Source organism: Hypanus sabinus, chromosome 26 (genome assembly GCF_030144855.1).
Source record: "Hypanus sabinus isolate sHypSab1 chromosome 26, sHypSab1.hap1, whole genome shotgun sequence".
NCBI lineage: Eukaryota > Metazoa > Chordata > Chondrichthyes > Myliobatiformes > Dasyatidae > Hypanus > Hypanus sabinus.
In genome coordinates this window covers 26,878,394-26,901,957 of record NC_082731.1, presented here as the reverse complement: position 1 = coordinate 26,901,957, position 23,564 = coordinate 26,878,394, and the positions used below count along the sequence as shown (strand labels likewise).

General features: G+C 46.1%; 1 long non-coding RNA gene and 1 gene segment (V, D, J or C); one reads left to right on the top strand and one right to left on the bottom strand.

The window, feature by feature from the left end:
• The window catches only part of LOC132381342 (uncharacterized), a 100,845-nt gene that overhangs the window by 69,289 nt on the left and 7,992 nt on the right, over positions 1–23,564 (top strand). For both annotated transcript variants that reach the window (XR_009508010.1, XR_009508011.1), the window contains one exon: positions 16,644–16,742. This is a non-coding gene — a long non-coding RNA (uncharacterized LOC132381342). The remainder of the gene's footprint in view (positions 1–16,643; positions 16,743–23,564) is intronic.
• On the bottom strand, positions 4,601–22,061 carry LOC132381341 (Ig heavy chain C region, secreted form-like). The segment is given in 9 exon segments: positions 4,601–5,302; positions 5,958–6,278; positions 7,624–7,941; positions 8,027–8,329; positions 11,901–12,200; positions 13,078–13,389; positions 20,189–20,249; positions 21,497–21,801; positions 21,913–22,061. Coding segments are annotated over 9 exon segments (2,352 nt in total).

Here is a 23,564-nt window from a genome sequence, read left to right as displayed (position 1 = left end):
GGGTAAATGGTGTTGCAACAAAACCTTACATTCAATATTAGTAAGATGAAGTAATTGATTGTAAACTTCAGGAAGGGGAAGTCATGGGAACACACATCAGTCTTCATTGAAGGATCAGCAGTGGAAAGGGTGAGCAGTTTCTGGTTCCTGGGTGTCAAAATCTTTGAAGATCGATCCTAGGTCCAACACACCTATTTCTTTATTTGCACAGTTCTGATCTCATCCTTTATCTCTTCTTCCAATTCTCTCTGTCTCTGTCTCCACTCAACTCACAAGCCGAAAACAGGAGAAAGTGCAAACCATCAGATTCCATCCTCTGGGCTGCGATTTCTTCATTCCCTCTGAGGGAAGAAATTTCTCTGCATTGCAGTTTTAAATGTCCTGCCCCTTACCTTGTAACTCTGTCTCTTTGTTCATTGCTCGGTGACAGGTGAAATGCTCTCAACATTGACCCTCTCCTGCCCCTTTTACATTTGATATGTTTGAGTCCAGAAATCTGGATTCTTCTCAACTGCACTCAATGCAGACGCAGACGGTCTGGTCTTGGTCATTGTCTGACAATCATTGAGTCTCAGAAAGTTACAGCACAGAAACAGGCCCTTTGGCCCATCTGGTCTGTGCCAAGCCATTTACACTGCCAAGTCCCATTGACTTGCACCCAGACCATTGCCCTCCATACCCCTCCCATCCATGTAACCATCCAAACTTCTCTTAAACATTGAAATCAAGCTTGCAAGCACCACTTGCTCTGGCAGATCATTCCGCACTCTCTCAAATCTCTGAGTGAAGAATTTTCCCCTCAGGTTTCCCTTAAACATTTCACCTTTAACCCATGATCTCAAGTTCTCGTCCCACCCAACCTGAGTGGAAAAAGCCTGCTTGCATTTATCCTATCTATACTCCTGATAATTTTGCATACCACCATCAAATCTCTCCTCAGTCTTCTAAGTTCCAAGGAATAAAGGCCTAACCTATGTAATCTTTCCTGATAACTCAATTTCTCCAGTCCTGGTAGCATCATTTTAAACTTTCTTTGTACTCTTTCAAGCTTATTTACATATTTCCTACAGGTAAGAGACCAAAACTGAACAGCTAAAGATTTTTATTCTGCATGTATATCAAGGATGTAATTAATAAAGTTAATTAAATTCAATTCAACTCAAATTCGGCCTCACAAATGTCTTATACACCTTGAACATAGCATCCCATCTCCTGTACTCAGTACTTTGATTTCTGAAGGCCAATGTGCCAAAATATTTCATTATGATCCTATCTAGCTATACCTCCATCTTCAATAAATTATGGACCTGTATTCCCACATCCCTTTGTTCTACTGCACACCTCATTGTCCTATCATTCACTGTGTAAGACCTGCCTTAGCTGGTCCTACCAAAGTGCAATACCTCACACTTGTCTGCATTAAATTCCATCAGCCATTTTTCAAACTATTTTACCAAATTTTCCAGATCACATTGCAAGCTCTGATAGTCTTTCTTGCTGCCCACAACAGCCACAATTTTGGTGTCAATTGCAAATTTGCTGATCCAGTGAACCATGTTATCATCCAGATCATTGATACAGATAACAAACAACAATGGACCCATCACTGATCACTGCAAGATTCCACTCGTCACAGGCCTCGACTCCGAGAGGCAACCGTCTACTATCACTCTCCGGCTTCTCCCACAAAGCCAATATTCAATCTAATTTGCTGCCGCATTTTGAATGCCATGCGACTGAACCTTCCTGATCACCCTCCCATTTGGGATCTTGTCAAATGCCTTGCTAAGGCCCATGTAGATAACATCCACTGCCTTTCCTTCATCAACTTTCCTCGTAACTTCCTCAATAACCTCCATAAGATTGGTTAGACGTGCCCTACACACACAAAGCCATGCTGACTATCCTTCATCTGTCCATGTCTATCCAAATACACATATATCCACTCCCTTAGAAGACCTTCCGATTGCCTTCCCACTACAGGTGTCAGGCTCACTCCCCTATGTTTCCTGGTTTATTTTTACTGCCTTTTTTAAACTATGGAACGTCAGCTATTCTCCAGTATCTCACCTGGTGCTAAAGATGTTTTAAATTTCTCTGCTAGCCACCCGCCCCCTCCCCATAATCCTTAATTTGCTTAAAGACAATAAACCTCCTCCTCTGTAATCTGTAAAGGGTCCATGTCCTTGTTTCTGTTTTGCCTCATTTCTATAGACGCTCTGTCCATCTCCTAAATAAATACAGATGCAAAAAATCCATTGATCTCCTCATCACTTCTGGCACTTCACATAGATTACCATTCTGATCTTCTGGAGAACCAATTTTTTCCCTTGCAATCATTGTGCTCTTGACATATCTGTCTAGTCCTTTGGGATTCCCTTTCACTTTGTCTGTTAGGACTACCTCGTCCTTTCATTTAGCCTTTCTTATTTATTTCTTATGTGTTTCCTTACATTTCTTATACTCCATAAGTACCTCATTTGTCCCTACCTGCCTATACCTGCTGAGCACTTCCTTGTACTTCTTAATCAGAGATTGAATAAGAAATCAAGTATCACACACTCTCTGTTGGGATTTCTATGTACTGATTAAGGAAACTTTCCTGAATACATTTGACAAACTCCATCCCTTTTGTAGTATGAGAGTCCAAGTCAAAATGTGGAAAGTTGAAATCACCTACTGTCACAATCTTATGTTTCTTGCAATAGTCTGTGATCTCCCCACAATTTGTACCTCTACATCCTGCAGGATAGTTTATAATATAGCCCCATTAACAGGGCCATATCTTTCTTATTCCTCATTTCCACCTGTAAAGCCTCAGAAGAGGAGTTCTCCAGTTTCCTGATTGAACACTGCTGTGACAATTTCACTGATGTGTAATGCCACACCTCCACCTTCAATCCCTCCCACTCTGTTACGTCTAAAACATTCGAACCCCAGAATACTGAGCTGCCTGTCTTGCTTCTCCTACAACCAAGTCTCACCAATGGCCACCATATCATAATTTCTTGTGTTGAGTTCTGCCCTGAGCTCAACTGCCTTTCCCACAATAATACTTGCTTTGAAATATACGCAGCTCAGAACATTACCCACTGTCACGTGACGGGTCAAAGAACCAGCAGAAATGGAAAACACATTGGAGTCTGGTATTGCTCCAAACTAATAATGTTTATTAGTAACTACGCAATACAGTACTATAAATGCAGATATATTTGAACAGATTAGCAGTGAGGTGTGTGTGTGTGTGTGTGTGTGTGTGTGTGTGTGTGTGTGTGTGTGTGTGTGTGTGTGTGTGTGTGTGTGTGTGTGTGTGTGTGTGTGTGTGTGTGTGGAACTAGGAGCAAAAGTAGTCTCTTTCAAACCTGGGGTAAATAGATAGAGTTTTACGATGATGAAGAGAGTTCAGTTCAGTTTGAGGTAGTTATTTGAGTAGCATTGGAGAGAGAGAGAGGTGATGCTGTCAATCTTCCCGTTGTCTTCCGTGGACTTCAGAAACCCCTGTTGTTCTCTGAAGTCCTGTAGAAGTCACCAACTGTGACTATAATAACATGTGGCCATTCTTCAGTGATGGAATTATCACCCAGGCAAGGGTGGACACACAAATGATTCCCCACCGGTCACACCTTTTCACACTGCTAGAGCCACTGATCGATTTCCCCAAATCGATCCTCCAAAAACCCCCACCTTCCTGTGGGCACAACAAAGCTCGTTCAGTGTCCGAAACTGTGTGTCTCTGTGTCTCAGTGGACCTGGTTCTTATCTCCACATGTTGGACACCGGCTGTCCATCAACCTGCACCGCCCTCCTCTCTCTGCAAGGACTTTGCAAGCAGGCAAATGTCCTTGGCAAGGTAAACAACTTGTACAGAAACGATAACATCAATCCTTCGAGCAATTTCTGTCTCTCTCATTGCAATGGACACCTCCCTCTCTCTCTTCTAACAGCCCAAACAGTGTCCAAAAGCCAGTCTCATTCCCCCAACATTTTAAAGTGATAGACCACAGAAAATATGAAATCTAGGGGTACATAACACTCACACCACACTCAACTTTTTGTTTCCTGACTTTGTCTGATGTCTGAACAAACTCTGACTCCACAACCTCTCCACGATCTGTTCCTGCACTTTGGTTCTCATCTCCAGCAACTTTAGTTTAACCAGCCCCCACCCCTACCATGCAGCACAAGCAAACCTCCCCACTAGGATATTAGTCCCCCTTCAGTACAGATGCAAACCGTCTGCCATGACAGATGGAGGTTTAACTGCGCCTTTGCAGTAGTGCAGTTCCCAACAATGATACATTTCATTTAGTTAGTGACACACAGGCACCAGATGAGGAGCAGCAATCTTAGTGTGGACAAGGAGCCCTCAAACAGCAATCTGACATATTTGACACAGATATGACATTTGGTAAGTGGTTTCAACTCTCAACTCTTTGTCAGATAGCATAGGTTCTAATTTCTTTGACCATTAGATTACAGCTGATGCAGGAAGGGTTTAGACACCAGAGATATAAAGACACCGATTTCTCACTGTGTGGGTCACCAACGACACCTCATGTTGAAAGTTCCTTATTTGCCATTTCCAAAAATCACAACCAAGACATTTTCAAGTTATATTTATTGAACTTGGATCAGTACATAGACAGATACAAAGATTTCATACATTGGGCAGTTCCAGACAGGGTTGAAATCCATTCAAACATGGCAGAAGAAGGTCTGAGAATGTACACACAAACTCAGAGATTTTTGGTAAATCATGTTTGTAGTTTAATTTGGTTCTTGATCTTAATTTCATTCTTAATTATTTTGAAAGGTCCAGATTTTAATCATGTTTTAATCAGCTAAATAATCCTCTCTGATAATTAATAACAATAAAACTAACAAAACTAGGGTTTCATGGATTGAATAATGCAGTATTACACACAAGATTTAAAACTATCAGTCAGAACAAGTGAGACATTGACCAGGGTGGGTTTGCTGTGAGATTTATTGATGCTTCGGAACAGGTTGGTTGTGAGCGACTCATGACCCACCACACAGGAGAAAGTGGTGCCGCTCTTCCACTCCTCAGGAGAAACCTTCAGCTGACTGGTCATTGTGTTCCAGCCTCTTCTGGGGTCCTTGGTCACCGGCTGGTTCACAAACCCTGTCTTCAGAAGGGTGTCATTGGCCATCCAGGCCACATAGATGTCTGCAGGAGAGAACTTGGTGACCAGGCACATCAAGGTCACAGTCTGATCGGTGTCTACCTCATCCAATGAAGGGGGGAGGAGGTAGACGTGAGGACGAGTCAGAACAGCCACTGGAACAGAGAGAATCTCAGTTAGAATGAATCTTCCAATAATTCCCTCCTTACCCAACACATTCTGGACTTCTACCAACATGAACAATTTCTAAATCTGAGAGACTTCACTTTATCTGAAACTAAAGGCTTTTCCCTTTCTGCTCAACATTGGGATTTGTGAAGTGGAAATCTTGAACCTGCTGCATTTTACAGCTTCCAGCAAGGTTAGTCCATTCAGTTCAATCAATGGGAGTCGCTGAACACAGCAACTCGAGAGAAAGTGGAACTCAGCCCCTGGACTTGCATCACCCTGTGCTGTTTGTTCCATCTCCCCTGGAGCAGGGGTGGCAGTCTCAGCTGTGTACGTGTGAGAGGGAGTGAGAACCTGTGGAACTCTCTCCCAAAGAAAGCACTTGAAGAATTATCATCTAATACATTCTCGAGTGGATTGTATATACATCTTCATGTGAATGGCTCAAAGGATATCTGGAGAAAGCAGGAACAGGAATTGAATTTGGATGATCAGCTGAGAACAGACTGAATGGTTGAGCAGATCAAGAGACCCAATGACCTACTCCTGTTCTCATTTTCTATAGTCTATCACCCTGCTGGATGGTGATAAATATGTCATGTTACTGAGATCGGACTCACACTGAATTCTGTCCACACGTACCTGTGTCCTTCCTGATGGATTTCTTCACCGGTGTTGGCAAACTCTCATCCTCTATCACACACGAGAACTCAGCCCCACTGTTCCACTCTGCAGCAAGGACTGTCAGTCTGCTGGTGATCATGTCTTCACCTCCGTTGCTGTCTGGGCCCGGAGTCCTCACCCCATCTTCCCTCTTCCTTCCGTCCACCTGCCAGGTTACACTGAATCCCTGTAAATCACTGTGAACCACCTCACACAGAATGGTTGCTGTCCTCTTTGTCCAGATCTCTTCGAAGGAAGGTTTGCTTAAAGTGACTGAGAGGTGGGTATCTGGACAGTCATCTGGGAGAAACGTCACAATTATTATTTCACCATTCCCCAATAGACGAGTTTGTCACTGACAAGACCAGCATTTCTGTTCATCTCTGGTCAATGATTTGCCAGTCCCATCAAGATGAGATGAGACCAATCTACATTGGTGAAGAAAGGAATCTCCCCTATTGAGTAGACAGGGTAAACACCCTGAGGGAACGTAAGTGAACAAGATTGGCCCTTACATTGTTCTTGTAGTTTCATGGTCACTTAAACTGTTACCAGCCACTTATTAAAACAAATACAGAAAATAACCAGTATTTCAGATTGTGTCGGTGGAACAGGAGCAAAGTTTCAAGTGAAAATATTTCTGAAAATACACTTCATATTTCAGAATGGGAGTAGCAGAAAGATTTACTTTTTGTCACAAATGCTTAAAAATACCTTTTTTCCTCAAGGTGTAACTAACATTTGCCTCTGCTTTGTCAGAATGTTGTGTGTTCAAGCCGCCCTCCAGAGGCTTCTACACATTGTCCAGGCTGACTGTTCCCACACAGGAGCAGAGGGAGAGCTGCTCTGCTGGAAATTCAGTCACAACTGAGGCACTAATCAGAGGCTGGGATAATGTTCAATGTCAGAGGGAGGGAGCATTTTGAAGACAAGTATCAGTGATCTCCAGAGAGCCTGACCAGTGAAATGATCCAGATCCCCCTCAAGTTCTGAAAATATTTTCTGGGATACACTTATTTCTATGGTGAAAGCCTGGATTATGTTGGTTGAAAGCAGAAACAAACAGATGATTGACCATTTTTCAGTGCCATTTGAGATTAAAAAGATTAAGGCATAGAAGGTGAAGGTGAATTAGGAATTCGGTGCACTACTCTATGAGGCTTCCCTCACCTCAGCACTGAAATGACCCTGCAGCTGCAGCTTGCAACCATCAGCACTCACCTCAGCACTGAGCCTGGCTCTGTGGCCGTGGCCTGCAGCCATTGGTCTCCTGGACCGGTTGCAGTGCTGAACCGGTGACGTGGCTGTGGATTTACTTCAGGGGACTCTGCGTTTCAGGTTCTGTTGATTGTTTGTTTAAATTTTATTATTTGCACAACTTGAATTTTAGAATTATAGAGTTACACTGCATGGAATCATACCCTCTGAATTCTATTGTGTTTCTTTGTTTTGTGGCTGCCTGCAAGAAGAGAATCTCAAGGTTGTATATGGTGCACAGACTTTGATGATAAATGTACTTTGTACTTTGAACTTTATCAGTTCCCTCAATTAACTAAGCCAGAACTACACTGTGATTTAGTGTTTACCTTGAATTCATAGCACAATGTAAACAATTTTGATGATGTTGTGAGTACCAGGACCTTACCTAGGACGTTCTTCACTTGCTTCTTGATACTGCTGTTGGAGGGGGGATGATTCACTGTACAGCTGAAGACTGATTCTGTCTTCCACTCCTGTAACTTCACGGTCAGGAAGTGTCTGGCACTGAAACTCCACCCCTGCTCCAGAGCGGTCGGTGTAGCGCTGGTGTTGGAGGTGATCACGGTGCTGCCTTTCTTCCAAATGACATTTATTTGGTCCGGGAAGAATCCAGAGACCACACACTCCAGTGTGGCCATTTGCCTTTTCTTGGTCTCTTCCTGAGGTGGAGGCAGCAGTCTGACCTTGGGACTTTTTATCTGGACTGGAAGAGACAAGAAAACAGAAATGTCAAACATTTTGACTCAGGTAACTAATGCTGGCCATTTAATCACTGGTCTCTGACCCACCTTTGGTACTATTGGTCCGTGCTGACACTCGGGAAGATGAAGGAGATTCCTGAGCAGAGCACTCGTACTCTACCCCACTGAACCACTCCTCCACACTGATCTGGAGTTCGCTGAGCACTCTGTATTGGGACCCATCCCTCTCTGCTTGATGGGTGTGAATTCCTTTAGTTTTCTCCTTCCCGCCCACATGCCAAGAGATGTGGATATCTTCAGGATCTGTACAGAGAACCGTACACTTCACGGTAGCAGTCTTGTCGATCCACATCTCTTCAATGTCAGGATTTTGAATAAAGACTGACAATTCTGTGGATTAGAAATGGAAATGCTCAGAATCTAATGGAAACATTTCTATTGGTTGTGTTAGGTCAAGACAGATCATCAGTACATGACAGCTGCATTTAATGCAAACAGAATAACAGAAACACCCAGGACTGAATCACGTGTCTCATATTCCTCCAAGTTTTGATTCAGAAAAGGAAATCAGAACAAAGGATATGCTAACTCGGTTTTGAATCCCTTTCTATTAACTGTATCAATTGGTTCACTCTGAGACAGAGAAGCATGCAGATTTCTCAGCAGAGACATAGCTCAGTATATTATTTGCTTGGAGACTCAGTGCCATTGATCAGTATCAATGAACACTGTGAATCAATGAGAATCCCTTTCTTCGTCTGGGCTGAGCCGGGGATTCACTCAGTTTAATAACCTCACATCCCGACATTCCAGTCTCACTGTGGCTGTGCCTCTTCTCATCCCTGCAACCTTCAAAACCCAGACAAACTTCAGAAAACATCATGTTCTTTCAACTCTGCTCATTCATAAATGGGCACTACTTCTGCTGGTGCCTGTGGTTTTAGCATTCCTGCTTACAAACGTTGAAGCCTCTGTCTCTCTTGAAATGAGCAGCCATGGTCAGAATGTATCGTTAAGTTGCTGGGCTGATGAACTGGCAAAATGGGTTCAAATCCCAACCTGGTGGATGGGAGTTTAAATTCAATTCATCAATGCTTTTGGGAACAGAAACATGTCTATGGAGGTATTTGTAGTGTCATTCCCTGTGATAACTTCCGGAGAGAAGTCCCATCTGATCCGGCTGGTCTGTGACTCCAGACCTGCAGCAACACGGCTGAACCTGAATCACCATCAGGAATGAGGCAGCAAGTCCCTCAGTTCCAGAGTGATCAGTGATTTATAGGAAATGATAAATGAATAAAACAGCTCTTTGATCAAATGTTGGGTCACCTGTCCTCTGGGTTATTGTTGGTTTTGTGTGAAGTTGTTGAGGCCGTCTCCCAATGCACGATCATCAGTTCACGGACATTGCAGCTCTCTGCACTTTGTATACACCATTTACACACTCGGTCCCCTTTTGCTCTTTGACATTTAGTGTGGAGGCTGATTGTGTTTGTGTCATGGTTGAGACCTTCAGTGAGACTGTGAGTCAGTGTCTTTGTCTGAAGAAAGAGCAGATGTAACACACACAGTTCCAGTCTGACTGGGACAGATCATCTGACAAAGTATGATATGTATTTCTTAACCTTTCCCATTTCAGTAAGATTATGAGCAATTTTCTTTTAAAACTGTAAGTCCATGCATGCAGTCTACATGATCATTGTTGTCGTGTAATATCACAAATCTGCAAACCTAGGTGTACACTGAAGAGTCACAGAATTGTCAATCCCAGATTAATCAGCACTGTGATGTTGTTAAATATGTTTTCTGCAGGTTTCTCAGTTAGGTCCCCTATCAGCCTGCTCTTGATGTTCAGCAGTCCCTGGGAAATGTGATCCTCTCATAAAATCTGACCGAGTCAAGATAGCTCCCCTTATTGCTGAATGCTGGTGTTATTCCACAAGAAGCATATCCTGTCAATGCTTGGGTAATTCTATAAAAACATTCTCCTTTGGACATTCCTTGGGATCACTGAGTTTCCCTTTTGGACTGAATTCAGTGTCCTGCACATGGATCAATGTAACTTTGCAAATGGACAGCAGACTGGGTAGACCCCTGTGTCTTGTCTCACAAATTTGTCTTGTGCCAACATTATCAAAGGGTCATCCGTCCTTTGACTGAGTCAATTTGGAATTTCAGCCCCGTTCACCTTCATCACCTCGTGCCTCACAGCCACTAGGTGAAAGACAGGTTCCAGTTCTTGCTGACTGGAGTCAGACAGGAGGGAATCAGGCCAAGAAAACTGGAATTAGAATCTGTGTCACACTGAAGCAACAATGTACACAAATGAATGAGTGTGTGGACAACCAGAAACACAAGAGATACTACAGATGCTGAAAATGTTGAACAACACACACAAAATGCTGGAGGAACACGGGAAGTCAGGCAGCATCTATGCAGGGAAAAAAACAGTCAATCTTTCAGGCTGAACGGCTTCACCGGCCCTGGAAAGGAAATGTGCAGAAGCCAGAATAAGAGCTGAGTAGAGTGGTGAGGAATACATTCTGTCAGATGAGAGGTGAGACCAGGTGAGGGGGAAAGGGTGTGGATGGGGAGGGGGTATGAAGTAAGAAGCTGGTGGGGGATAAGTGGAAGAGATAAATGGCTGAAGCAGAAGCAGAAAGAATCTGACAGGACAGTGCACCATGGAGAGAAGTGTTCAAGAGAAGGGGATCCAAATGGAGATGATGGGCAGATGAGGAGAAGTGATAGAATGAGGCGGTATCTAATACGGTAATTAGAAAAAAAGGGGAATAAAGAACCGGGGGAGATTACTGGAGGTTGCAGAAATTAGAACTCAAGCTATCAGGCTGGCAGATATCTGGATGGAATATGAGGTGTTGCTACTCCAACCTGACTTTGGCCTCACCAGGGCAGTAGAGGAGACCATGGACAGACATGTCAGAATGGGAATGGGAAGTCAAATTGAAAAAGGTGGCCACAAGGATAATAGAAAGTCAAATAGAAATGTGGTTGGAGAGGTAGTCAGTTTGAATAATGTATTTTCTTCTCTCTCTGTTAAATTTCCATCCCAATGGATACCAGGGGCAGGTCTGGAATCCAGGAAATGGATTGTAATGAAATCAATGACGAATTGTATACACAGCCAATCACTTTATTTGACAGTTTCCTGCTGAACAATGATACTCTTGGGTTGAACCATCTGAGAATGTTGCATTGAGATTACTCTGGTAAAAGAACCTTGGCACAGCCTTCAAAAAACAGCTGGGACAGTTTCCACCTGGAAATGCAAATTCATAGATTTAAGTGTTAGATATTTTCAGCTCTTTTCCCAAGCTTGGAAAAAGGGAGCCCCACATATTCCCACTCTCTGTCCTCTGTATATCGCATCCTATCGGGATGAGGTTGTGTCAGCCATGATAAATGCATGTGCTCTCTGAACCTGGTCAAGGATCTGAGGACACAAGGACACAACATTCACTCAAGGATTGGGCATCAATTCAAAAATCATCCAGGCACCTACATTTCAGTGAGTGGACAATCGACAGAAGAGTCTCTCAGGAAACACTGGAAACAAAGACTGGGGACTGAAGCAAATACAAAATTGCAGAGATATTCTTTGAGGAACTAACACTGAGAAGACAGTGAAAATGGGAAAGGGAGATTTTCTCCAGATTCTAAAGCATGAGATGTGAGCTTTGCTCACTAACTTATTTTCAATATAACTACAAACAGAGATAACTAAAACTATTGAGACACAGTGGACAGGTGACCCCAATCTTACACCTTTCCAGCCCAGTAGATGGGGTTAAAGCTGCTGGTGATATGAGTTGATTCAAAGAGCAAAGATCATCTGTACATCACTCAACAAGATTGACCGTAGGGACAGGAATTGTGTGGGAGAATCAGTTAGGTAGTTTAGTGCTGTAAGTTAATTAATTTTTCTTCAGAGTTTACTCACCCTCTTGATACGTCATGTTGACCTGACCACTGAAACCGGAAAGTGCGTGCTTCACTTCACAAGTATATTCCTGTTTCTTGGTCCATTCCTGCACAGGCACTGTCAGGTAAGTGATTGTTTCAAATGTACCATTAGATCTCTGAGTGGAAGGGAGAACGATGCCTTTTTGGGCAGATCCAGCTTTTTTCCAGGATACCTGAATGTTGTCGGGAGAGAATCCAGATATCACACAGCCCAGGACAGCATTTGCTTGACTGTGGATCATCTCCCGGGATGGAACAAGGGAGCTGAGCTTCGGAGCTGTAACACATTTAATATCTGTCAGTACATGATTGCTTGGCCCATGTTTTTGACTTCATTCCCCTTCATCATGGTCTAGTTCCCCAGTTCCAGCCCTCTCAAGAATGTTGTTAATTTACAGCTGATCTGATGATCTGATGGTTCACACCAGTGAGTGGGAGGGCTGGGTGTATCACTTGGGCCTCCCAGCAGCGTGTCCCACTATGCTATGATAATGCAGAGAGGTGGGTCATGGGGTTATGGTGTAGACCTGCCGTGATCTAATTGTTTAATGGAGAATGACTGAGGCCAGCTCCTGTGAGCAGGAGTACATGGTGTGGTACTGTTTCCACTGGTGAGTTTGGGAAACACAATTTTACTTTCAATGGGAAAGAAGAACAGATGGACAGGAGGGAATTATTTTGTTGTAACCTCAAAGGCTGGTTCAGATCTGTGAGAAGATGGTTAAAGAAGGGCAGTGGAGTGGATTCCGTCATCACATTCACCAGGGATGCTTTTACCAGAAGAGGGGCAGCTCAGGGTGAAGGGGAAAGTGCAGGAGGAGTAGGGTAAAGTTTAAATTGTTGTTCTGTGTGCAGGGGTACGATGAGCCAGCCGTCTCTGTACGTGTACAGGAGCTGATCTGTAGGGAGGGTTTAGTGGGAGGGGGTGGTGGAGAGGCTCCTGAACTTAGACAATGGAGTGGATACAATGGAGGCAGATCCTGATACCGAGTTTCGCTGCTCATATCGACTTTCATATGTTTCTCACTGCCATTGTAAGAGCAGAATAAAGGAGTTAGTTGCCATGCTCCTACATTATCTGACAAAGCTTCCTACTCCAGATTTATGTTCTGACATCAGTGCAGCTTTAAATATAAATTATTTCTGATACTAACGTTGAGGTTGAGGTTTCTGCCACTCCGCTGTCTTAATCTCGTTTGGCTTGTACCCTGCCTTGCAGTAGTAGACTTTATTCTTCAAGTCTGCCGCAGAGACTTCGAGCAAGCTGCTCATTGTGTACTTTGAATTTTGCCCCAACACTGCCGGGTAGTTCTTGATTCCTGTGGTGATGTCCCCACTGTTAGTGGACCATGCCTGACTGATGCTCTCCGGCTGATAGTCCTTGACCAGACAGAGGAGCCTGATACCTTGGTCAGATTCTCTGTTACAGGAAGGTATGATGTAGACTGATGGCACAGACTTGTCCTCTGAAATAGAAAGAAATTCACAGATGGTTCCCTAAATAAATGCATTACTGACAGAGAAAGGAGACATTATATAAAGCAGTAATTCTCAAAATTATTCAGCCCATCAAACAAAGCCGATATCATTTTAACACTCAGCTGTGAGTCTGTGTCACTGAGGTAGGAGGGTGTGGATCAATCCCACAGTGGCAACTAGGGCTCACAGTCCAGGCCAACACTTCAGAGCGGGACTGAGGCAATCTGTCCGATTGGTCAGATTTCAGTCAAAATACCAAAGTGACAATCTGTCTCTCATCCAAATACAATTTCTGATTCTGAAAAGTCTGTTAGCCCCTGATCAGCAGAGTTTACAGAAGAAGTAAGGTTTAGAAGTAACTTATTTGAATAATTCTGAGCAGTTCAGTGTTGCTGTTGATGAGAGGAGTGATTGGTGTGGATATAGTGGTACCTGGTCTCCAGCACCATGTGTGCAATATAGTGGAGGTTGGGAAATGGACTCTGCTTCTGAAATTCAACTCAACAGACTACATGATACAGCTGACACTGCCTCATATATTTACCGTGTGTGACTGAGCAATTTTTTCAACCCCACTGAGCCTGTGGAAACTACTGGGTAACCGGGAGGGAATGGTAACTTGCATCAGAAAGGACAGAGGAACTGTGGAAATATATTAGTCCAGACTCTGTGGAGAAGTGTTGGCCAACAGATAAGATTCCTAGGCAGATGGAGGAATCTCAAAATGCCGTTAGATGTAGGTGATATTCTCACTGAACGACCAGCCCAGAGAGTCCCGTGAGGAAATGCGGGTTGTGTCAATTCCCAGCCACTTAAGGTGCAAAATACACTTGAACGCACTGGTTCTCAATTCAGTTCACTGGAAAATGAGATGTGTTGACTTACCAAGGTAGTTAAAAGCGTCAAGATCAATTAATGAATTGACCAATTGACAGCTTTGACAGGTGGATATGTTGAGGAGATGTGGTTTGACCAGTTGTCAGAATTACCTTGGACAGTGTTGTGGACGGGGTTTGTTCTGACCCACCCACGTGACGTCATTTACCTCATGATTGACTCTGTCAATGACAGATTGTTGCTGGTGGATGAGGTTAAAATCACCCAAAAAGACTGTGTGGACACAGCAGAACATGCAGGAACTCAGGGAGTAGGAGACTAGTGGGAGAGTATGTGTCAGACAGTGTGAATTACAGAAGATGTGGACTTTGTTGTCCAACAGTAAGATGGTCAACAGACACACACAGGGTTCAGATTGATTCTGCTATCGAAAGGGCAGTAAACTCAACATCGGGAGGAGAAGTGGAGTGGTGGGAAGGTTGCAATTTCAACCAGGAGCAAAATAATGAGATATTCAGTTCACAGTATGCACTCCAGGACAAAGACCATAAAATATTGAAATCTGGGTTTCAAATAGAATAAATACAAGTAAATAAATATAACAAGTAAATAGGAATCAATATAGTTTAACTGGTCAATAATGACAGCTGCATTGTTTAAAACCATTTCCAGGTGACTCTGGGGACTGTGAACGCAGAACATTTGCCTTCCTGAGCAAACACAGTTGATTCAGGTTGACAGGACAGGCAGAACAGAGAAATGGTCCCTTTCTCATTCCTTCAGACTGAGCCTGAAACAACCAGTGAAATGCTGATGTCAGACTCCCCACCGGGGACACAACTTCTGTGAAACGGGGACAAGCTGACCTGTGCTGTGAGTGAAGTGTCACAGGAGAGAAAGCACAGGGCACGGTGCCAACTGGACCATGTCCACACAGACCGGGCTGAATGGTGCTGGTTCTAACCTGCTGGGACTCTCCCCACACTTCTACATGTAGGGAAAGGTGGGATCCCACTGGGTTTCTGGATGCTGTAGGCTTGTGGTGAGGTGTATCGTGGCCTCAGCATTAAATAGCCTCAAGCAGCACCCTGCAGGGACTCTGGGTCCAGAACACCCTGATGCTTGGTGCTTGGAAGTAGGTACAGAGGAAATGCCAGGGGTAATTTTTTACACAGAGAGTGGTGATTGCATGGAATGGGCTGCTAGCATTGTTGTGGAGGTGGATACTGTAGGGTCTTTTTAGAGACTCCTGGATATGTATATGAAGCTTAGAAAAATAGAGGGCTATGGCTAACCCCAGGTAATTTTTAAAGTAAGTACATGTTCGGCACAGCATTGCGGTATATGGTGCTGTAGGTTTTCTATGTTTCTATGCTTGGTAATTGTGGGGCAGGGATTGTCTTGGGTCAATTCTGTCATGTAATTTAACAGGTTTGAAATGTCTGGGAAACATTAAAGTTGATGTAACTTCCTGTGGCAACAATTAATTTAGCATAGCTTGCTTAAAATTATACATCTGAAATGCACTAAACTATAATAATCTGCCAGAAATCATTCCTGACCATATCCCTTCCCAAGCTCAAAATCCCCAGTCAGGTAAATGGGGAATCTGATCCTTTTTCAGGTCCAGCCTGTGAGGGAAATGTGGAGCTGGATTTCACAGTGTTACCCTGGGAATTCCAGTAGGACCCGGTGTCATGTGGTAGAGTGTGGTAACAACTCTGGAGGCATCTGTCACTCAGTAAATCCTGGGGTACAGTGGTCTGTGGAACTCTGGGACTGACTCTAGTGTAAGTGGCTGAACACTGGTGATTCCCTTTGGAATTGCCAGCCACAGCCAGCACCATTTCACCCACACTGTCCTCAGCCTCCCAGGTACACAGCAGCTCAGGAACGAGCTGGTCAGCTGAGGGCTGAAGGAACCTCACTGCTCTTTATCAACGTTAACCCCCAAAAACAACGGAATTGCTGGACCAAGCATCTGGGACCATTTGGGTGACCTACAACCAAATAGTGCCGGTCTATTCATCTACGGCACAATCAAGATCCAGATGAGGAATTTGCAGTGGTGGGGAGCTTTAGTAATTGCAGGCTAAAAGTGACCATTCCCTTCCAACAATACACAGACTAGATTGTCATGTTGTAGTTCAGTTTGTGGGAACAAAATGCAGATAAGCTGCAGGTTTAGTCCCCCATATGAAGTGACGCACTGCAGAAGTACTTGCTGGGTTGGGAAAGGCACTGGGATGTTCTAGATTTGCAGAAGTCAATGAAAAACACTTGTTTTCATCAAAACAAATTCAGTAAAATAAAACTGGAAATGGCATAGTTGCCAGCAATCAGACTGACAGAGTCTGGTGAAGGGTCACTGATGTGAAACATTAACTCTGTTTTCACCCCACAGATGTTCCCTGAGCTGCTCAGTGTTGGCAGTGCAGGAGGCACAATAATGTCAGCTGAGGATTGCAGCTGAGGATCTTTTACATCCCGGGACCAGCAGGTGGTAAGTACAGTTCTGTCTGGATCAGTGTTCCTCTGGGTCTTTATAAAAACACCCATCAAACTGACAGCAGGGTGCTGGGGTGAAGAGGGGAACTGGATCTGGGTGGGTCACAGGGTGCAGAGGTGAAGAGGGGAACTGGATCTGGGTGGGTCACAGGGTGCTGGGGTGAAGAGGGGAACTGGATCTGGGTGGGACACAGCGTGCTGGGGTGAAGAGGAGAACTGGATCTGGGTGGGTCACAGGGTGCTAGGGTGGAGGGGAACTGGATCTGGGTGGGTCACAGGATGCTGGAGTGAAGAGGGGAACTTGATCTGGGTGGGACACGGTGCTGGAGTGAAGAGGGGAACTTGATCTGGGTGGGACACAGGGTGCTGGGGTGGAGGGGAACTGGATCTGGGTGGGTCAGGGTGCTGGAGTGAAGAGGGGAACTTGATCTGGGTGGGACACAGGGTGCTGGGGTGGAGGGGAACTGGATCTGGGTGGGTCAGGGTGCTGGGGTGAAGAGGGGAACTGGATCTGGGTGGGTCACGGGGTGCTGGGGTGAAGAGGGGAATTGGATGTGGGTGGATCTCGGGGTGCTGGGGTGAAGAGGGGAACTGGATCTGGGTGGGTCACAGGGTGCTGGAGTGAAGAGGGGAACTTGATCTGGGTGGGACACAGGGTGCTGGGGTGGAGGGGAACTGGATCTGGGGGGGTCACAGTGTGCTGGTGTGAAGAGGGGAACTTGATCTGGGTGGGACAGGGTGCTGGGGTGGAGTAGAACTGGATCTGGGTGGGTCACAGGATGCTGGGGTGAAGAGGGGAACTGGATCTGGGTGGGCCACAGGGTGCTGGGGTGAAGAGGGGAACTGGATCTGAGTGGGTCACGGGGTACTGGGGTGGAGGGGAACGATGTGGGTGGATCCCGGGGTGCTGGGGTGAAGAGGGGAACTGGATCTGGGTGGGTCACAGGGTGCTGGAGTGAAGAGGGGAACTTGATCTGGGTGGGTCACAGGGTGCTGGGTGAAGAGGGGAACTGGATCTGGGTGGATCACAGTGTGCTGGTGTGAAGAGGGGAACTTGATCTGGGTGGGACACAGGGTGCTGGGGTGGAGGAGAACTGGATCTGGGTGGGTCACAGGGTGCTGGGGTGAAGAGGGCAACTGGATCTGGGTGGGTCACAGGGTGCTGGGGTGAAGAGGGGAACTGGATCTGGGTGGGTCATGGGGTGCTGGAGTGAAGAGGAGAACTGGATCTGGGTGGGTCACGGGGTGCTGAGGTGAAGAGGGGAACTGGATCTGGGTGGGTCACAGTGAGCTGGGGTGAAGAGGGGAACTGGATCTGGGTGGATCAGCTCAGAAGAAATTTTCAATTAATGACACTTGAGTATTTGTACAAAATGATTGATGTTGAATCAATAGATCGGGGTAGGCCGTCTGATTTTAGTCTGTATTGTAGTAAATTGATAGAACATCGGGTAGTATGAACAACAGATGGGAATTTTATTTATTCATCCTTTGGGATCTGGGCTTTGCCGGTAAAGTCTGAATAAATTACGCACTTGAACTGCCATTCAGAGGGCATTTGGAGACAAACACATTGATGCCCGAGGGGCATCAGTAAAACTGAAGGGTCATCATTACTAATGACTAGATTTAAAAATAATACCAATTATTAAGATGTTGAAAATCTGACCACAGATCCAAATCTGCTGTAGATTATGGTGAACTAAGTCATCACTCCAATTCCAACCTTGTGCCTGTCCATTGGATCACTGTGTCCACGGTGTCCTGGACAATATTTCTCCTTCAATAACATTACCAGAACAGACTGTCTGATCGTTCTCCCCTTGCAGTTTGTGGATTCTGCTGTGTGCAGAGTGGCTCCACATTCCCGACTCTACAACAGGGCTGGACTTTGAAACTACTTCATTGCCTGTGAAGAGCTCGGGGACACCATGAAAGGTGTCTGTAAATGTCAGCACTTTATCTCGCAACCACTTTTACTGAATCACCAGCAACACTGGTTAACGTGGGAAACCTTTTCTGAAGCAAACCCAGTCGAGGGATGGAGAAGGGCAAGAAATTAGAGCATTTGCTCTGTCTGTGAACTGAGAATAAGCAGTTCATTTGAACAGTGAAGTTCAACTCGCGTCCCGTGAGCGTGTGATGGGACAGGTTGGGGGAAGGTTCACTCTGTGTCTAACCTCTGCTGCCTCCGCCCTGGGAGGGATGGGGCAGTGCAGAGGGATCTTTCTATTTAATCCGTGGCTGCCAGGACAGGACATGAGAGCTGTAATCTGCATTTAACTCATGCTCTGTGTCCTCTGGGGTGATTGTTGGAATCCTTTTGCGGAAGAATTTCCCAGATTTACAAGATAAATACTGATTCCATTGAATGACAGAGCAGAGAGTGAGGCCATTCATTCGATAGTGTCTGTGCTTCCCTTTAGCTGAGCAAACCCAGTAAACCCATTGGTCTCTCTGCTCTTCCCTGTATCCCTACAAAAGGCGGATCTCCTCCTGTCCCCTCTCTACACTCACTATTGGCCACCACCATCATTCAGGCAGTGTGTTCCAGATCACAAACATTCATCAACAAACCTTCCCTTAAATGCTCCCCTATTACACATTATTGACTTGAACGCTTCCCTCCCCACCCCACCTGCACCACTCCCCACTCCCCCCTCTCCCACCCACCAGTGCAAGGCTGTCTGGAATGTGTGAAGGAATTGTGATTTCAATTCCCTGCCTTACCCTCCTGCACCACTTCCCCACTGCCTTCTCACTCCAAGATTCTCCCCCCCCCCCCGTAGCCCACCTCCTCACCCATCGGGGAATAAAACTAAAACCTTAATCCCATCAATTAATCCTGGGATATCGCCGATACTTTTGCTGTATCCCGGGACGGACCTCACGCCGGACATTACATGATGGGACTGACACCCACCTGTACCCTGTGGATATTGAGCCATCAACCAGATCATACATGTGTAACCATTCCCTCAGATTACGTCTCAATCCCATTACCTTCAACATGAAAGCAGCCGACAATAAAACCCGATCCCAATAACCTGACACGGAACAGATCCATTGTTGTCACTGACAGGGAGCGAGTTCAAACGCTCAGCTCCTGAACGTGGCTTCAGTTGGTGCTGAGGATCAGAAGCCAGACTTGAACCAAACACTGAGCTCACTCAGCACAACCGGCCGGTGTCAAGGCACAGTCTGGTGCCAAGAACCGACCCCATTCCCCTGAGCCTGTTCCCGGTCTGTGGACAGTTCACTGGTGGGGTGGGGGATGTACCCTTGTACTGTTACTGGGCTCTAGAGAAACCCGCCGGTTCGGGGAGATACATGTACTTGCTCTAAATATCTCACTGATTTCAGATGAATCACCGAATTCGCCAAAACCATAAATAAATAAAATTCTAGTGCGTGAAGATACAATTGAGAAGTTGGTCTTACCTGAAGTCACTGTCAGCGAGGTTCCTCCGCCCCAGTAGTCAAGATAGTCACAGTGCTCCGTCTCCCCTTTCACCCAGTGCAGTAACTTCACTTGCCCGTCACATCCAATAATCTCAGCAAAATGTCAACATGATCCCTGTCCGGACCGGGAGCAGCCGCTTCCTGGATTTCCATCCCAAACCCCGTCCTTGTCTCTTCCTGGCGTGTCAATAAAACAGGCATTTTCACAGTTTCCCTGTTTGCGGTCAACAGCTCCCACCATCACCCAGAATCAGAGTCGAATCTTTTTAGGCTTTTAATTGTCCGGAAATGGATATTTGCGCCCAGCAGTCCGAGTCAGGCTTCGGGGATTTCACTCTGGGAAGCAGCAATGCGGAATCCATGGAGACAGACTGCGCTGCAGACGCTCCTTTGTCGGGACCAGTTTCTGTTCAGCTCCCCGTCACCGTGCTCCATAGTCACAGTGCTTCACCGCAGGTCACAAACCGCCTTCATCACATCCGGCCCGAAATCCTGTGGATCCCAGAGCCGGCCGGCGGATTTATTAAACCCTCCCTCTGTGTCCGGATGTCCCACACAGCGGGTCTCAATCCCGGCCATCCCAGTCCTGAAGTGGAGATGATATAACCCCCCGGGACCTTTCACTGGGCTTCCACTGACAGCTCCTCGTCGGTGGTCCCGTTCCCTTCCAGACACTTCTCCAGTGGAACTTGTTCCCACTCCCAGATTATCCACGCGGGATCTGATTGATATTCACGGATCCCGGGGTAAAGGCCGGTGGAGGAGCCCGAAGAGCGCAATTTAAAGAGTTTTGTTGCGGTAGGTTTGGGTATGGAGGGAGCCGCCATCTCTCACACTGTGCCACCCAGTATAGTCACAGTGATACACCGCCGTACGATAACCTCCGCCCCTCTCACTGTCTCCCAGCACAGTCACTCCTCAGTCAAACCGCACTGGAACACCAAAGTGTCTCTGATCATTAATGTTCCTCATGGCCCGACCATTTACTGTCACGTGTGGACGAAGGACCGACACCTGACCAGGTCGATCGGTGACCCCATTCCCACTCACGGCGCTTGGCTCCGAGCTGCCCTCCGAAGTGATCCGCTGAGCCCCTCGGCCCATCCATCCAGCATCTCTTCTCGGAAATCCCCGCTGACAACCCGCCTTCCATTGCGTGGACGAGCGGATGTGGCCCAGAACGACCGGGATACGGCTGTGGCGATCACTGCTGCCCTTTCCCTCGGCGCCCGAAGGGCAGGCGCTCTCGCTAGGTTTTTGTCCCGGTCCAGTCCCGGTCTCTCTCACTGTGTCTCTCGCACAGTAATAGGTGGCCGTGTCGTCCAGTTTCAGGCTGGTCATTTGCAGATAAAATTTGCTGCTGTCCTTGGAAGCGGTGAACCGGCTCTGGACTCCAGGCGCGTAATACTTGGTGTAACTTTCTGACCTATAGGCTACCAGCCACTCCAGCCCTTTCCCGGGGACCTGTTTCACCCAGCTCATGTAGTAGCTGCTGATATCAAACCCTCTGACCTCACAGGACAGTCTGTGGGACTGTCCGGGCTTTGCCACCGCTGACTCGGGCTGTGTCAGCACGATGTCGGACCGCACACCTGTCAATAAAAAAAGAGCAGAAATTAATAAAAATGTTTCACGGGCAGAGGTTCACAAAGCGTCCGAGAAACAGCCGGTCCCGGATGGGCGACAAGCCGCGGGACACCCACCTGCCAGACAAGACAGGAGGAGACAGAGATAAGGAACGACCTCCATCGCCCTGAACACTGAGCCGGACTTGGACACTGTTGAGATCGGCGGCTTCAGCTCAGGCCGGCTTTGTCCGGAGCCGCAGTGAGCGCTGTTTAAATAGGGACGTGGGCTGTGAGTGAGAGAGGGAGCCGCGGTTTGAACAGGCTCTCACACACTGAAACCAGAGGCGCAGCTTCCTGTTCCCGCCCACACCAGTGATTTCAATTCCCCAAAAGATGTTTGTCTCTGCAACAGGCGGCAGTGACCAGATCAGGATTAAAGATCTGTCACACTCTGCTCGATTCATCAGTTTCAGCGATGAACAATTTGTGTAAACTGAAACACTCAGAATCCCAGCGACAGGGACTGAAAGACACCAGTCAGTGGGCAGATATTCTCCATAGAGGCACAGTCTGAGACTGTCTTTGCAGGAAAATGTATTAAGCTACAAAAAAAATTACCACGCAATCTTCTGACTGCAGCCACACCACAAGAATCAATGTTAAACCGAGATTCCTGGTAGAAGTGGGTTGAATTTACACTTTTAAGACGTTACTTTTTCAGGGACCTGCTACCATGAATTTCAGTGCCAAGCCCTGCAGGGAACTCAGGAGTGGAAGCCACACAACAGAAGTCATTGTTGCTAGTAACAGGATGCTCCCCAGTAGGTTGTCAGACAAGCGATGCAGAGCGATCTGTATTGAAAGGAAACTGACGGGGAGGGGAATGCATCCAAGGTGCAGATTAGCAAGGTGGCTAATTCTGTTTACCCATCTTGGTGACGGGAATACTGAGTGTCCCAAATCCTGCATCCTCAGTAAAGTATAAACTGCACTGACTGAATTACTAATCAAACCAAAGCTCCCCCCTCTCGGGATGATTTGTCACCACTCAGCAGCTTTCATGACTCCGTGGCAAACCAGAGCAGTTTCTGCACTCAATGAAGTGCCTTTCGAAGTAGAGTCTCTGTTGTCCCAAAGGGAAGGTGGAACCTGAATTACACAGAGCAACCTTTCTGAAACAGCATTGATGTATAAAGAGAACTGACTTTCTGTGATGCTGGTTGAAGGATCAATTTTGGGACAGATAGTGGAGAACTTTCCAAATATTTTATGTCCATCTGAAACAACAACCCCACCATGGCACCAACCAAAATGATGTTTCTTTTTCCTTCAAGAATTCCACAACCTTGATGTAGGGTTTGGAGTCTTGAGTGCCTCAGTGACCCAGAGATCTGTGTTGGCTTCAGTCAGTGCCTTGGCAGGGTCACCCATGCCAAACAGGTCAAAGAGCAGAGGTGATACTAAGAGTGGTCCAGTGTTCCTCCAGGTTCAGAGTTTCAGGTCAGGTTTAGTGAACCTGACTAGTCAAAAAGAAAAATTGTTATTGTTTCGAGATGCTCCCAACAGTGCCAGCTTCCAGGATTTAGACACTTGGACTCTCAGGAGTATGGATAGCTGGTTGCAGTCCCTTTAAGGTTCAGGATGATCCCGCTAATTGGCAATCAAGTTTTGGGCACTGAGAATTGAGTATTTAAAGGACACCTGAACTGATGTTTGGTGCTCACTCATAATCCCTACTGGTGATATCATCTATCATTTGTTTTGTACTCAGTTCTCGATCCAGTTTA